Source organism: Rhineura floridana, chromosome 10 (genome assembly GCF_030035675.1).
Source record: "Rhineura floridana isolate rRhiFlo1 chromosome 10, rRhiFlo1.hap2, whole genome shotgun sequence".
In the NCBI taxonomy this organism is placed as follows: domain Eukaryota; kingdom Metazoa; phylum Chordata; class Lepidosauria; order Squamata; family Rhineuridae; genus Rhineura; species Rhineura floridana.
In genome coordinates this window covers 79151619-79168352 of record NC_084489.1, presented here as the reverse complement: position 1 = coordinate 79168352, position 16734 = coordinate 79151619, and the positions used below count along the sequence as shown (strand labels likewise).

The 16734-nt window shown below is 41.6% G+C and overlaps 1 protein-coding gene across 11 annotated transcripts in view; it reads right to left on the bottom strand.

Moving 5' to 3' along the window:
* Positions 1-16734, bottom strand: part of KMT2C (lysine methyltransferase 2C) — a 283231-nt gene that overhangs the window by 127466 nt on the left and 139031 nt on the right. For all 11 annotated transcript variants that reach the window (XM_061587632.1, XM_061587631.1, XM_061587633.1 and 8 more), the window contains exons 12-13: positions 12626-12730; positions 9217-9929 (exon numbers count right to left, since the gene is read on the bottom strand). In XM_061587632.1, the coding sequence (XP_061443616.1) occupies positions 9217-9929; positions 12626-12730 (818 nt within the window). The remainder of the gene's footprint in view (positions 1-9216; positions 9930-12625; positions 12731-16734) is intronic.

Sequence of the window (16734 nt, the reverse complement as noted above, 5' to 3'; positions counted from 1 at the left end):
ACACACTTTCCTGGGAGTAAGCCCCATTCGTCACAATGGAATTTCCTTCTGAGTAAATATGCATAGGATTGCTGTGCAATACAGCTTCAAAGAGAAGGAGCATTCTTCCTTCCTTTTTCTCTATCTTTTCCCAATAAAATCCCAACACATTTTGTTCAGCAGAACAGACCAGTGTGAATGGAACTGGAAAATGTTTCTACATCAAGTTCTGTTGCAAATCATCAGAATTGTCTATGATCTGTGTTAAGATATTAATGTAAATTGGATTAAGATGCACTTCTCAAATGTCTTAGGCTGCAAGCCCACCTTGCCTGGAATAAACACCATTGCACTCATTGGACTTCTTGCTAAAGATGCATGAGGCAAATCTGAATGCGTTAGAAGTACAGACAGTTTACATGCGGAGCCTGAGACATCTTAAAATTCCTTCTGTGGCTCCTAACATTTCACAATGGGTCACATCCTTCCATTCTGTGATAGACCATGACTCCATGGCAGCCATTTTGTGATGATGTCCATGGAACTTTCTTAAATCTCAAATATGCCTACAGGCCCAAAAAGGTTGGGGATCCCGGGAACAGAGTTGGTAAGAAGATATGTTCTCATAGTACTAATCATTTAGGCAGAGCAGGAAGTGCTGCCTGGCACTGACACGCATTGAATTGACTTTTTAATAGCTAGGTTGCATAGATGATACAGGCTTTGAAAATTAGACCAGTGGTCCTGAATCTCGCTATTATTTCCTAACATTGTATTTTTATGGAAAGCTACAGAATAGCCACTTTGTTTCTAAAAGAGAGTTTGTAAATTCTGCTGGCTACCTAAACAAAAAATATGAAGGCCTCTGCAAGTATCTTTAAAAAACCATCTAAATGCCTTAAAGATTAATGAAAGAACTCTCATTACTTACCTTTTGCAGTCAGTTAAAGTTACTCACAGGCAAAATTTAAAAATATAAATCCATAAGACCATTCTTATCCCAAACGAATTCATAATGAATATTGTGAAAAATAATTGTCATGTGTCAGATGAAACACAAAAAATAGCTATGCCTTGCACATAATTTATGAAGTCCACTATGGAAAGGATATCAAAAGATCAGAAATACATTGAAAAAAAGTTACACTCTGGTATCTGTCTGATTTTAACCAGAGAAATAAAATCAAATGCTGAAATGATACCATCCCTGCCAATAGCATTGAAAAGCATTAGACAGTTGTATTTTTTTTAATTTACAGCATTATCTGTTCTAAGGGCAGTGGAGGCTGGTCTATTAGGGCACATAGGGCACTACCCCACCAAGTCAGCCTGTCCTCAGACAGCCCCCACATGCCTACCTCTTTACTTAAAACCAGTCTAGGGGGTGGCACTATTATTAGCCATCTCATCTTCCTCCTCAACCTCCCCCATCTCAGTGCTGTCTTTGTAGAGCTCAGCAATGGGGACAAGAGCAGAATTATGACTGGCTCTGCTGGCCATTTGCTCTGGTTCCCCCTATACCATTGGCCTTCCTCCCTTCTACCCAATCAGTCCTAACAAGCAGTGGCCTCCACTGCCTAAAGGCTTGCCTAGGATTAGTGTTATACCTTCCAATGACAGGCTAACCTGACAACTCCTCCCATCACCGCACTAAGCACTCTTCTACTAAGGAAGAAAACAGATTTTATGTTTTAAGTATGTTCAGTTTTATTTGAATTGTACCTATTATTTATTCTTGACAGCTGGATAACAATGAGGTAATTTTGAGGTATGAACGCTTCAACTAAAGTGTTACATGATGCTCACTCAAGTGGTTCTTTTTTTGCTTCCTCACTTCTCAAAAGCAAAACTGTTTACATATATAATTGTGCTTTTTATAGATTACAGTTTCTATTGATTCTCATGTGGGAGGTTCTCAGACTTTTCAATGAAAAGACCAGGGAATTAATACACTGTACAAGAACAGATTCCTGCCTCGAAGGTATCTGCCTATATTTAACAAGAATATATCTAAAACAAAGATGCATAGCATATTATGACACACTGAGCCAGTGCTACATAAATAAATAAATGCAGATTTTGAACTTTGGGTCCAATGACAACAATTTCATGCTATAGTATTTAAGTATCAATTTAAAGTTAAGCAACTTGTGGTTTTTGTAAAGCAAAAGCCATGGGTGCTCTTTCTAAATGGAACCACACAGACATCATGAGATTCAAAACTTACCATTCATGGGATAATACTGTCATATAAACAAAAGTTAATCTATTTTACTAATACTGAAAATTAGAACTTAAATTCAGAATATGATAATTGGAATAGACATGGGAAGAGATTTCACTGGTTTTGAGAAATTATTACTCTCAGAACAGCAAAAAGGTCAGCTATATATATATATATATATATATATATATTATTTATATATATATAAATAATTCTATTCAAATTAAATATTTATTTATTTATTATTTAATTTATATCCCGCCCTTTCTCCCAGTAGGAGCCCAGGGCGGCAAACAAAAGCACTAAAAACATTTTAAAACACCATAAAAACAGACTTTAAAATACATTAAAATAAAACATCTTTAAAAAGATTTTTAAAAAAAACTTTGAAAAACATATTTTTTTAAAAAAAGAAAAGGGTTAAAAACATATTAAAAAGCAATTCCAACACAGATACAGACTGGGATAAGGTGTCTACTTAAAAGGCTTGTTGAAAGAGGAAAGTCTTCAGTAGGCACCAAAAAGATAACAGAGATGGTGCCTGTCTAATATTTAAGAGGGAAAGGGTAGGTGCCACTCCACTAAAGGTCCGCTCCCTATGTTGTGTGGAACGGAACTCCTGATAAGATGGTATCTGCAGGAGGCCCTCACCTGCAGAGTGCAGTGATCGACTGGGTATATAAGGCATAAAAATACCAGCAGAAGTTTAATAAACTTATTGTACCAGAGGAAAAACGGAACCAGGTGAGTAAATATGGGACAAAAAATGATGAGCATACATTGAAAGAAGCTTAAAAAAAACCCCAGTATGTACAGTTTATTGATTGTATTATACTCTGGTTAGATTATCATGAATGCTTTCATCAGAGTGCTAAACATGTAATAAAACAAAGGGTATTTTCCTCATATGTGGTGGGAATGCTATGCAATTAAGAAATATTGGAAACTGGGGTGCTGATGTCCTCCAGATACGATGGAAGCATAATCTGTACACAACAGAGCTCCAGTGGCCAGAGTGTTTTAACAGTCAGCCGCTCTGACTGAAGCTCTGTGAGGGGAACAGGGCATCTCCTAGGAACTCTCAGCATCCTTCACTAAGTAGAAACAAATAAAACCGACATGGTAATAGGTGTCTACTACAGACCCCCTGGCCAAGAAGAGGTGGTAGACGAGGCCTTTCTCAAACAAATCTCTGAAATCTCAAGGAGGCAAGAAGTAGTAGTGATGGGGGACTTCAACTACCCGGATATCTGCTGGGAGACAAACTCTGCGAAGCACAAAGCCTCCAACAAATTCCTGATGGGCCTTGCTGATAATTTCCTCTTTCAAAAAGTAGAAGAAGGAACAAGGGGATTGGCAATCCTGGACCTGATCTTAACTAACAGGGACGAATTGGTCACGGGAATTAAAGCGGTCGGTACCTTGGGGGAAAGTGACCACATAATGCTGGAATTTGTGATTCTGGGGAAAGCCAAAGAAGAATATAGTCAAACATGGACCTTGGATTTCAGAAAAGCTGATTTTAGCAAGCTCAGGGAAATGATGGGTTGGATCCCGTGGCTAGATAGACTAAAGGAAAAAGTAGCCCAAGAAGCGTGGGAGTTCATGAAGAACGTATTACAAAAAGCGCAATCACAAACAATTCCAAAGAGAAAGAAAAACGGAAGACATTGGAAAAAGCCAATGTGGCTACAAGGAAGACTGGTGGAGGAGGTAAAAATAAAAAAGAACATGTATAAAGAATGGAAGGAAGGACGCATCACCAAGGAAGAGTACCGACGAGCGGCTCGGGCTTGCAGGAATAGCGTAAGGAAAGCTAAAACCCAGAATGAGCTGAGGCTGGCGAGGGAAGCGAGGAACAACAAAAAGGGGTTTTTCAGATATGTTCGAAGCAAGAGAAAGACCAAGGAAATGGTGGGACTGCTGCTCAATGAGGAGGGCAAAATGTTGACAGATAACGAGGAAAAGGCAGAACTGCTCAACACCTATTTTGCCTCCGTTTTCTCCCAAAAAGGGAACAGTGTGCAACCTTGCATCGGTAGCAATCTCAGTAAGGGGTCGGGATTGCAGTTTGAGATTGATAAGGAGATAGGAAATACCTAGTTAACCTAAATGAGTTCAAATCTCCAGGGCCTGATGAACTGCATCCCAGAGTATTGAAGGAACTTGCGGATGTACTCTCGGAACCTCTTGCCATCATCTTTGAGAAATCCTGGAGAACGGGAGAGGTGCTGGAGGATTGGAGACGGGCAAACGTTGTCCCGCTCTTTAAAAAGGGTAAAAAAGAAGATCCGGGGAATTACAGGCCGGTCAGTCTGACTTCAATACCAGGAAAGATATTAGAACGGATAATAAAAGAGTCCATTGGCAACTATCTAGATGACAATGCTGTGATTAGTAGGAGCCAGCATGGGTTTGTCAAGAAAAAATCCTGTCAAACTAATCTCATCTCTTTTTTTGATCGGGTCACTAGCCTAGTAGATGGTGGAAATGCTGTAGATGTCATCTATCTAGATTTCAGCAAAGCATTTGACAAAGTCCCCCACGACCTTTTGATTAGCAAACTGGTCAAATGCGGACTACATGGAAATACTGTCAGGTGGATTCACAACTGGTTGGAAAACCGTACTCAAAGAGTGGTCGTCAGTGGCTCTGCTTCGGACTGGAAGGAGGTTTCGAGTGGAGTGCCACAGGGTTCTGTCCTGGGGCCGATACTCTTCAACATTTTTATCAATGACATATATGATGGGGTGGATGGAAGCCTTATGAAGTTTGCGGATGATACGAAACTGGGAGGGATAGCTAACACAATGGAAGACAGGAATAAAATCCAAAGGGACCTGGATAGACTAGAAAATTGGGCTGAAATTAATAAAATGACATTCACTAAAGACAAATGCAGGATTCTGCATTTAGGCCACAAAAATAAAATGCACGGGTACAGGATGGGAAATACCCGGCTTAGCAGTAGTGCGTGTGAGAAGGACCTTGGAATTGTAGTGGATCGCAAGTTGAACATGACCCAGCAGTGTGATGCTGCGGCAAAAAAGGCAAACGCGGTTTTGGGCTGAATAAACAGAGCTATAGTTTCCAGGTCGAGAGAAGTAATAGTCCCACTATATTCTGCATTAGTCAGGCCTCATCTGGAATACTGCGTTCAGTTCTGGGCACCTCATTTTAAGAAAGATATAGACAAGTTAGAGCGGGTTCAGAAGAGGGCGACGAGGATGATAGCTGGTATGGAGAACAAGTCTTATGAGGAAAGGTTGAAGGAACTTGGCATGTTCAGTCTGGTGAAGAGAAGGCTGAGGGGCGACATGATTGCACTCTTTAAGTACCTGAAGGGCTGTCACATAGAGGAGGGTACAGATTTGTTCACTGCTGCCCCAGAGCGTAGGACTAGGTCTAATGGTTTTAAGTTGCAGGAGCGTAGATTCAGATTGGACATTAGAAGGAACTTCTTGACAGTAAGGGCGGTTCGGCAATGGAACCGACTGCCTAGGGAGGTGGTGGGATCCCCTTCGCTGGATGTCTTCAAGCAGAGGCTGGACAGCTATCTGCGGGAGATGCTCTAGCTGTGGATTTCCTGCTGTGAGCAGGGGGTTGGACTTGATGGCCTACAAGGCCCCTTCCAACTCTATGATTCTATGATTCTACACTTCCCAGGATTCTTTGGGCGAAGCCATGACTGTTTAAAGTGAAATAAAGGTCTGGTGTGGATGTGGCCAGGGACAGCTTTGGTTTAAATTTGGGTGGGAGGCTACATGTGCCTGCTGTAGAATAAAAAGGGGGAAACCCTGAAAAAGCATGATACTGTTCACAATGTTTTCCTTTTGGAAAGGAAACGGGCTTCCCCTCTGCCCAGTGCCAACCCCTCAATCTCCTTTTTGGCGCTTTTGTTCAGTGTTGCAAAGTGTTGCTGCACTTCACATATTCACAGAAGCAGACACAAAAGAGAATGATTTACTATAGGAAACTTCACTAAAATTGCGAAGTAAATCAAGCATATTTACAGTGACTATCTGAACTATATCAACTGTTTCAATATTGTTGCTTCCTTCCTGCTAAAACAAGATCAGCACAGCACATGTCTTGTTTCTGTTATTTGGGCTGATTGCAGGTGTTGCCATCACTCACCATGTGCTCAGAGGCACATGTTATCAAATTCTTCCAAGCTACATAGGAAGTGGATTGGACTGTGAAAGACCAACCCAAATGGTGCTTTCATTTTGGCAAATGTGTAGGGCAGTACAATATCTCAGAGAGGAGGTCAGGTCTCCTACACCCCTGGTGCATTCACTATAGCTGCCCGATTTCCCTGCTTTTTAAAGTTTGATAGAAATATATTTTGGCTATAGGTACGTTCTTAAACCGCAAGGTTTTTTGCCTATCAGTAAATCACAGTAAAACTTCAGGCTTCCCTTTAGCTCTCATGTCATTAGACGCATGTAAGGCCTTCAACAGACTGGACTGGAATTATCTCCGTGCACTAATGTCTAAACTCCACATGGGACAACCTTTTATAGAAGCCATAATGCAGCTCTATAAATCAACAGCAACTGTTCGAGTTAATGGCATTGATTCAGTGAGGTTTGTAATACACCGTGGGGTGAAGCAGGGATGCCCGCCGTCCCCATTCCTGTTCATGATCTCCGTAGTACCACTTTTCATTGCTATTAATTCTAACCCACATATTGTTGGTGCGTTCATCAATGCATCTCAACACGTCATCGGTTTATTTGCAGATGACATAGTGTTGATGTTGTAAAACCCACAAGCAGCAATTGGAGAAATATTGCAGGTCGTAGCTACTTAAGGTAATGTAACAGGACTCATAATTAACATGCTCAAATCTGAGATTATGTATCCAGGAATATCACCAAAAGAAAAGGGGCAGATTGTCTGGTTTCAAGGAATGCTCTAAAAACTTAAATACCTAGCATTTTAGAGCATCTTAGAATGCTCTAAAAAACTTAAATACCTATCTAACAAAAAATCTAACATGCTTAGGAACAGAGAATTATACCCCCTTACTACACCAAATCCGTCTGGAACTCAAGAGGTAGGCTAAACTGAATATGTCATGGTTGGGTCGAATAGTGGCAGTGAAAATGTCTATTTTACGCAAATTCTCATTTCTCTTTCACACTCTCCCTATAGCTATTCCCAACAAAAGATTACACATGTGGCAATCATTGCTAAATAAATTTATTCACATAGGCAAAAAAGCTAGGATTAGTAACAAAATCCAATATAACATGGGACACAGGGGAGTTTTAGGAATACCACATCTACAGTGTTATTTTGATGCTTCTCAGTTACGACAGACGTGCTCTCTGATACACAATGATGCAAACAAACTATGGATCGGTATAGTTAACCCGCTTTACAGGGCCTTGCCATTCCTTGTGGTTTATCTCCCCCAGACAAACCACAGACAGTAGTACAGCCTTAGAACAAACCACAACCACAATTGGGAAGTAGCATGAAGACAAACCATGGCTTTGCTCACAGGAGTATGACAGCAACAGAATGAAAAGAGAAGCAAAGTGGCCAAAATCTTCTTTCCAGGAAGTTTAGCTTAGTGTTACCTCCAAACTGGGTCAGAAAGTAAGAAATGATATGTTTTGGTATTGTAAATAGAATTAGCAATAAAAAGAAAATTGATCAAGAGGAAAAAAAAGTAAGCAATTAATTTTCTCCACACTCCAGTATCTATTTTTATTTCCTCTTTGAAACATCCAATCTGAAGTAGATTCTGAATAGGAAAGAAAGGTATGCTCCACTAACGAATTGAAATAATAAGACAGACAGAAAAATGAACAATCTTTAATTCAATAATAAAATGTATATTTTAGTATTAGGTAGATTATCTTCCTCAGTTTTATAGCATGATCCTATATATGTCTACTGAGAAGTAAATGCCAATGAATTCAACAGGGCTTACTCCTAGATGTGGGAACAAAAATGCTGCCTTAAATCAGCCTTTAAGCAAATTTCCATTAATTTCCAAACAGATTTCCAGAACAGATTTCACTAGGGCTTTGGTTCAAGGTTAATACATTTTCCAACAAACCTAGGTTTTTTCCAAGTTATGGAAAGTGAAACTGAACAAAAAATTCTCACAAATGAAACAGAAAATAAACATTTAACACAAAGGCTAACAATACAAATATGAACCTAAGCAAGTTCACAATCCACATCCTGAAAAGCTGCACATTTATACCTTCAGCAGTTTGATATTAAAATAGAAAAAACACTGATTCATCCAAAACTGTGAGCCAGTGTTAAGACCTCAGGGCATCACAGAAATCTGATGATGCTTTGAAATTCTACCCACAAATGAACAAGTATTTATCTATTTTATGGCATTTTGAAATATATGCAATTAATTCAAAAACTCTAATAGCATTATGACTAAACTACTTCACATCAGAAAGCCCTCAAAACAACAACTTTGGCCATTATCATGCGCTTAGTTCCCAAGCTTCTTCTATAGTACTAAAGTGCTACACTATTGTTCTTCAGGAGCAATGTATGGTATTTTGGTATTTTAAAATTCAAAAAGGGTTTATAGAGTAATTCAAAATGGAGCAGCGAGGGAGAACCCAAGGCAAAGGAATGCCAGATCCAAAGCCCTGCAAAACAAGTGGAAAGTGGTGTGTGTGCATTTTTCTCCCTCCCACTGGTATACTTTCTCCTCTAGTTTGGCGGTGTGTCAGGGTAATGGAAGGCCTCCCCGGATCAGCACTTGACATGTCCCTCGACTGCCTCCTTTTTGTCTTCTCCGCAATTACAGCATTATCAGTGGTGGAGCTGCAGTATCAGTAGAGCTTTCCTTAGCCAAGAGGCTTCCAAGGGCAGATCTCCCAATGACTATAGGATTGCACCCATAATCATATATGACTTAATTTACTGCATATATGAAGACTAAGAATATAGGGGGAAATGATCAAGAAGTTCTAAAATGAACCAAAACTCTTTTATAACAGGTTTCAGTAAAACATGCTCACCTGTCTTGACCTTGGTCTTCCAGGAGAAAACTTCCTTTTGGCAATAGCTGGTTTTCCCATTCCAATTTTTGGAGTGAGCGATACGTATGTTGTTGGAAGAGTTACAGAGGATTCTAGTGATGACATCTGACTACGTATCATGTCATGTGAACAGCCAAATTCTATTGAGGCTGCTGGTGAGGAAGACACACTAGACTTGTTTATTTCAACAGATAATGGAAATAAAGAATGTGTTTCAGCTGGTGACTTTATTGATTTGTCTCCGAATGGTGAAGTGTCAGTTGCACAACTTTCACTTGCTGGAAGAGATGATGTTTCATAATTTTCAGGGGTGTCACCTCTGACTGCAGCTTCTGACACCACTATTGTTTCTAATTGTTCTTCCTTCCTACAAGAGCTGCAGTCTTTACTGACCAAATTGAAGGTTTCAGACAACTTTGCTCCATCCTCAGGTGTCACTGGTGGAAGCTGAGATTCCTCTGTGGATATTTCTGACGACTCAGTGCTTTCCCGTGATGGTTTTATTTCCTCAGTTTGGTCATCTGATACTTGCTGCGTTATATTTGAAACAACTTCTGTCATTTCCATCTTTTTATCAGTGTGATTAACATCAGATGCAGGAGTCTTTCTAGGAGATGTTTGCATTTCACCTTTACCAAAATCATCAGAAACCTGTGTTTCCAGTTCACCATTCTTTTCATTTAATGACAGGCCTGAAACAAATGAAAATATTTCATTTATGCCTGAAATTTTAGTATCACTAGTGAAAAACATTTTTAATGTGAAAATTTGTGAAAACTGAAGAATTCAATTCAATATGTAATGCACATATACATACACAAACCCACAGAAAATAAAAGAGTGTGTGTTGTTTGTACTGCTAGTCCCAAGGCTTCAAATTTTGAAGATATTCTAATATTCTGTATCACACTATCAAATCATGAGGGTTCTATTTAGCAACCATGGATAACAGCCACCAGTAGAACCATCTTCCATAGATTTTTCTAATCTCCTTTTAGAGCCATTTCCACATCTTGTGAAGCTAAAGTATGGCGAAGTAGCTCCTGCTTGTTTGTGCTGATTCAACTGTCAATCAATTCAGGTGGCCCAGAGTTCTAAATTAAAAGGTTTAAAAGACTTTAGGCTTCCCAGCATAGGGAAGATGCACAAAACCCTCAATCATTTTGATTTCCCTTTTTTGTTCATTTCCCAGCTGTACAATTTCTTTTTTTATGTAGGGTGACCAAAACTGTATACACTGTTCCAAATTTATCTGACCATACATTTATATAAACAGTACTGAGGATTTTTATTTTAATCTGTTTCCTAATAACACCTAACATTTTGCCCTTTTTAATGTTGTTTCACACTGAGGTGATATTTATATTGAGCTATCCACCACCAAGATGTGATAAGGTCCAGAATACCTATTACCCAGTACCAATTTCAGCATAACTAAATAATCCTCAACCATTTTCTTCATCTGAAAGATCAGAAAATCTCCTGCATAATGAGGTGCATGCGCAAGTATCTTTGGTCTGCTTAACTTATCACCCCAAGTCTCATGTTATTTAGCATCTAAGCATAATCATAAGATTTGGAGGGGGTCCCCTCGGAGGTAGGTCCTCCTGGCCACTGGACCAGTCACTGGAGCTATGCAGACAAGGCAGAATGGGCCTCTGATTTTCCCTATTGTGGGGGTCACATGCAATCCCCCACCAACATCAACACAACAGCCACCCTCTTTAGCCCCCAGCTAAAGTCCGTCCTGCTCTCTGATCACAACCTGCCTCCCGGAGAGATGCTCCGCCTTCAGAACAACGAACACTCAGGCCTGCCGAGATTGAGTCCTGGAGCCTTGCAGCCGGCAGGTGCTCTCCCCCCCCCGAGGAAGGAGAGGCAAGAGGAATGGCAGCAAGCCACACCAGGGGAACGATAACCTTTTACCTGCTTGTCACCCTCCTCCATGGTCAATATAATTTCGGTTTTCTGACACTTTTATAGAGTGGGGAGGGCAGCTTACGGGTTTCCCTTGGTGAATTCTGACTTTTATACTGTGTTTATGGATATGTTTATGGATATGGATATTGTTTATGTATTTTGCTTTGTAAATTAATTTGATATTTTTTTATTGTACCTTGTGTATTCTATTGTAAACCACTTTGAGATCTTTTGGATAGTAAGCGGTCTATAAATGGAAATCATCATCATTATCATCTAGTGCATAATAATTTAGATTCATAATGCCTACTTGAACCTTAATATGCTTTTTGGCGGTCCTGCTCTGGATGCCTCCACCAAGAGAAGCGAAGTCGCTGACTATCAAGAAGAGAGCCTTTTTGGTAGTTGCATCTTGGCTACAGAACAGCCTTCTCACACAGGTTTGCCAGGCCCCTTCTTTATGGTCTTTTTGGAAGGAAGTGAAGACCTGTTTATGCACCCAGGCTTTTTAAATGTGTTTTAAAACATCCTGAACATTATGTTATGCTGCTCCTATGCAAGGAAGCTTCTAATGTTTAATTTATTATTATTATTATTATTATATATTGTGTTTTTCATATTTTGTTGTAAGCCACCCAGGAAATGTTTGACTGAGGGCTATATAAATCTAAAAAACCATCACCAATCATTATTATACAAATGACATATAGGACTATTAAACCATATATATAGACGAATCTCTAAATCACTGAAGCTTTTAGTTAAATATACTGATATTGAAAGATGCAATAAGATAATTTATCTATCTCTCTTGCTTTGGGCAATAGGTTCACGTGAGAGCATCGTGTTTTTTATTTATTTATACCTCTGGGATCCTTTAACTTAGTTTTTCCCAAAAGACATTTCTGACTGGCATTTTCTTCACGTGTTTACTGTTGTTCCATTCGAATTTCCATAATTTAATCAATTCTCTAGGTCCTACTGCATTGCCACTGACTTCTAAATTGGCACACACCAAAATTATTCAATCTTTCCTGACCTCTGGGAATGAAAAATAAACCCCTCTCATTCTACTGCTTAACCGAGCAGGATGCATAGAAGCATCCTAGTCTTGGGAAGAAGGGTCCAGTATCAACCATTAATTCCACTGCCTATTAAAGAAATGATGTTGTACTTTTACAGTGTGGACATTGTGCATTTCTTCTGAAGATCTTAAAAATACTTTATATTGATTCCATGGAATACCCACCCTCAGTATACATTCGGAAGTAGTTTACATATTCAAACCTTGCCTGCAAACTTCTCTTACATAAACTATCCTTTTCTTGATGATTATACAAAAGAACAACATTGATCAATGACTGGCAACTTCTTAATTCTACTTTTGGATTTTGATTTTAGAAAATATATTCTTCATACATGGCATGTGCGCATGTATTGTGTGGCAGATTTAAAAAAGCTCTCTTACCATCTGTGGCACACCTAACCGTTGATTCATGAGCAAGGCTGCTATCAGTTATGACTTGGTCCTTGTTTACCACATCTTCTGCTCCACCTTCTATTTCCATTTCATCTGCACAAATTTAAGCAGCAAACAATTTTATCAATATTGATGCAGCGTTTATTGTATTACTCAACATCAGTAACCGCTCTTGGAGATTGATCTTTTGCTTCCACAAAATTATTTATTTCTTTATTTATTAAATTCATATCTCACCCCTCCTCCCAGAAGGATTTTTCAGTGGGTACATTCAGACATTAAATTGTTTTTTTTAAATGTGTTTTTAAATTTGTATATTTGTATATTTGTTTTTAATGTTTTTAATTGTTGTAAACCACCCAGAAAGCTTCGGCTATGGGGCAGTATAGAAATGTAATTAATAATAATAATAATAATAATAATATAAACCATAATTAATGGTTTACCATGTACAAGCTGCTTGCACCCATTTTATTTCTTCATGCTAGCACTGGGGAGAAACAAACCACAATCCTGCCTTAGCATTATGCCTGAATCAATGTTATGGCTTGTTTTGCTTCAACAAACCATGATCCGTAGCCAAGGTGTGTTCTTTTCTTACTAATCAGAGTTTGTTTGGAGCAAAACAAACCATAATCCTTGGTTCAGGTACAACGCTAAACCAAGGATCATGGTTTGTTTTACCCCAGCAACAGAAGGGAAGAATGAAACTGTTGTGATCAGTTCATACACATGTCTGAATGATGTCAGTGTGTTCTGAGTGACTTAGATTGTAACAATGCAAAACTTGGGTATAGCTTATGAATAAGGTATGGGGATGACTTTTCCACAGGAGTCCTGCCATCAAGCGGGTATCATAGCTCCACCTATTGTCTGAAGGCAAGAATGTTCTGAAGTCAAGACTAGGGGCATCAGGCCCCTCCCACTCTCCAGTTCATTCTTGCCTTCGTCCGTGCAAGTTGGAGTATAAGATAGCGTAGCTTCTAGATAAGTTTTGTGTATCTGTGTGACAGTGTGGAGGTTTTGTGTGTGTATTCCTGTTTGTTTCCTTCCCTCTGTCTTTTACTTTAGAGTGTGTGGAACTGATTGTTCTTTTTCTGTCTTTGTTCTTTATTTTCCTGGGGAATTTCTTTGGGTGGTTGCTCTTTGCCCTTGTTCCCTCAGTCCCTGGCTGAACGGCGACTTACTGGGAGACCGCGGCTGCGGTTCTCCCTTCCTCAGGTGGCGGACACAGCTTTAATCCAGGAGCTTGCGGCTGCAGCTTCCTGCTCTGCGCCACCGTTTTTTTGTGCCTTTATAACTTGCCGCCTTAGTTTTTCCTCACCAGGAGCCTGCGGCTGCGGCTTTTTGCCTTTCCAGCGGCCCTTAATTTAGTTGGGCTGCTCTGCCTCCCCCCCCCAGCTCGTTCTGCGGCATTTTAAATCTCGCCGCGACTGCCTTCAGGAGCCTGCGGCTGCAGCTCCTTCCCCTTTCGCAGCCTTACTTTGTTGTTGGCTCCCCCCCCGCTAGCTGCGACTGTGTCCCAGCAGCTGTTGGGATCTTGCAGGCTGTTCTGCCTCCTCGGCAGTGATTTCCCTGGCTGGCCCTTAAAGCCACAATTGCGTTCCTCAGCCCTGAGGCTGTAGAGAGTATTGAGGTTGCTCTGCTGCGGCAGCATTTACAGTCGGCCCTGTTTGAGCTCATTGGTGTTCTTCAGTGACTGCCATTGCTTCTTCCCCATCCCAACGCTTTTCTGATTGGCTAATTTTTCCCACTCTTTTAGCGGGTGCCATTTTGTTCGTTCCCCTTTTCCCGCCCTTTCTGTTTAGCCGTTACAATAGTAAAGGATTCTGTTCAAGGCCTTTTTGTCAGTTACTGTGTGTGTGCTGCAGGGTAGAACAACCTATAATCCTGCACAGGTTCCTCAACTCAAACTGGTGACTGAGGCTGATTACTGAGGCTGTTTGGAGCTGTACATTCTGCCCCATCCGTGGCCGTGTACCAAGCCTGTTTGGAACTGTACATTCTGCCCCATCCATGGCCATGTACCAAGGCTGTTTGGAATTATACATTCTCCCCCACCCGTGGGCGTGTGCTAAAGCCTTTGGGTCTATACATTCTGCCTCATCCGTAGCCGTGCACTGAACCCCCCTTTGAAAATATATGATGGCAGAACAGCCAGTGGCAGCTCAGGCGACCAAGCCTAAACAATCTTGTAAAACCTCTCTGATTCATAAGTCAGCCAAACACAAGCACGCCAAAGCGGTTGCTAAAACTAAGCATTTATCCAGCCACAGCACGACCAAGCGGGCACGCTACGTCTCTGTTCCGGTTTCCGAGCATGCGGGCCAGGAACAGTTAACGACTCTTTTTCATTCTCTGACCACATCTTCTGAGGAGGACTTTGCAGGGTTTCCTGACCAGCCAACAGCCAGCAGCCCTCCCCCCATTTTACCACCTAGGCCTCGTTCATCCTCTCAACCTACTGAGCCGTCCATAACTTTGCCTCTACAGGCACAACCATCTCCCACACCGGGGCTGCAGCTGTCTCAGGAGTTCATATCACAACTACAAGACATGCTATCATTCCTTTCTCAAGCGCAGTCACAGCCACAGGTCACTGCCCTTCCTCAGCAGAGTGTTTGCGTACAATCCAACACTATGGGTCATTATGTAGACAATGAGGCTAATCCATCATGCTCTCCAAATCCTTTTGATATTGCCAGGGGCAGGTTTGATGAGGTTCCTGGTGTGGAGGATACCTCGTATTCTCTGCAGGCCGAAGGTGACGAGTGGAGTGATCAGTCGGAACAAGAGGAGGATGCATCCTATCGCCTGTTTGATGCAGCCGATTATCACCCCCTGGCTCGCAGAGTCTTGAACACCCTGAGTCTCCAAGCTCCACAACCTGCTGCTGCCACTCCCACTATTAAGGGGCCAGGGTCCTGAAATCCCCCAAATCAGTGGAACACTACCTCCCTGTGCCAGATCCTATCGCTAAACTGGCCAAGGATGAATGGTCTCATCCGTTACAAACACGCCGCTTTACTGCCCTTGCTGACAAGCTTTACACCTTGGCTCCAGAATTTAAGAATCGGCTGACTGTCCCTGGCATAGACGAGCCAATTTCCAGTCTAGTTTCTCGATCCCTCCTACGTAAAAATCGCGAGGCTACCGCCTTTACTATGTGGGCTTCTGCATCAGCTTCCATTTTTTCCAGAGCAGCATTGATGTGGTTGGATGACCTTTTAGATGATTCTAATCCCGATCCTGTCTTTTTGAGAACGTCACTGGTGAAATTGCGCAAGACAGCGGCATTTGTAGCTGACGCCACCTTGGACGCTACTCAGCTGGGAGCAAGAGCCATGACAGCTCAGGTAGTTGCTCGGCGAACCGTCTGGCTCCGTCACTGGGAGGCGGACTCTACAGCTAGGGTCAATTTATCAAGGGCTCCCTTTGCGGGTTCATTACTCTTCGGCAAGGAAGCCCTAAAGGCAGTGCTAGTGGATCCCAAGGATGCTCGGAAGCCTGTCTTGGCCACTGTTAGAAACGTTGATCGCAGGCTTTTCAGACGTTTCGCCCCTTATCGCACATCCCAGCTCTTTCGAGGAGCGCGGCCTGGGGGATGAGGCCACGATTTCCAAACGAATGATTTCCCTTCCTCCAGGGGATTCTGGAACCGGCAATATTACCCAGGCATTGGACAGTACCAGGGACGCAGAGGTACCTCAACGTCCTCATATCGTGGAGGGTCTCGCCAGCGCAGACAGTACTGACACGATACCGGTCGGAGGCAGACTACTGCTGTTTGCAAACCATTGACTGCGTCTGACACAGGTCGCTTGGATCAGATATCTTTTTTGTCATGGCTATGCACTAGAGTTTTGGGCAACCCCTCCGGACAGATTTCATCCCCCTCCTTGTCCCAAGGCTCCGTCCAGGCATGCAGAAAGCCATACATCTCCTCCTGGACACAGCGGCAATAGAGCCAGTCCCTACTATAGAGAGGTCGGAAGGGGTGTACTCCCTCCTATTTGCCGTGCCCAAATGAGATCTGTTATGGAGGGCGACCTCAAGTTCATCAACCATTTCATGAAGTATCGCAGGTTCAAAATGGA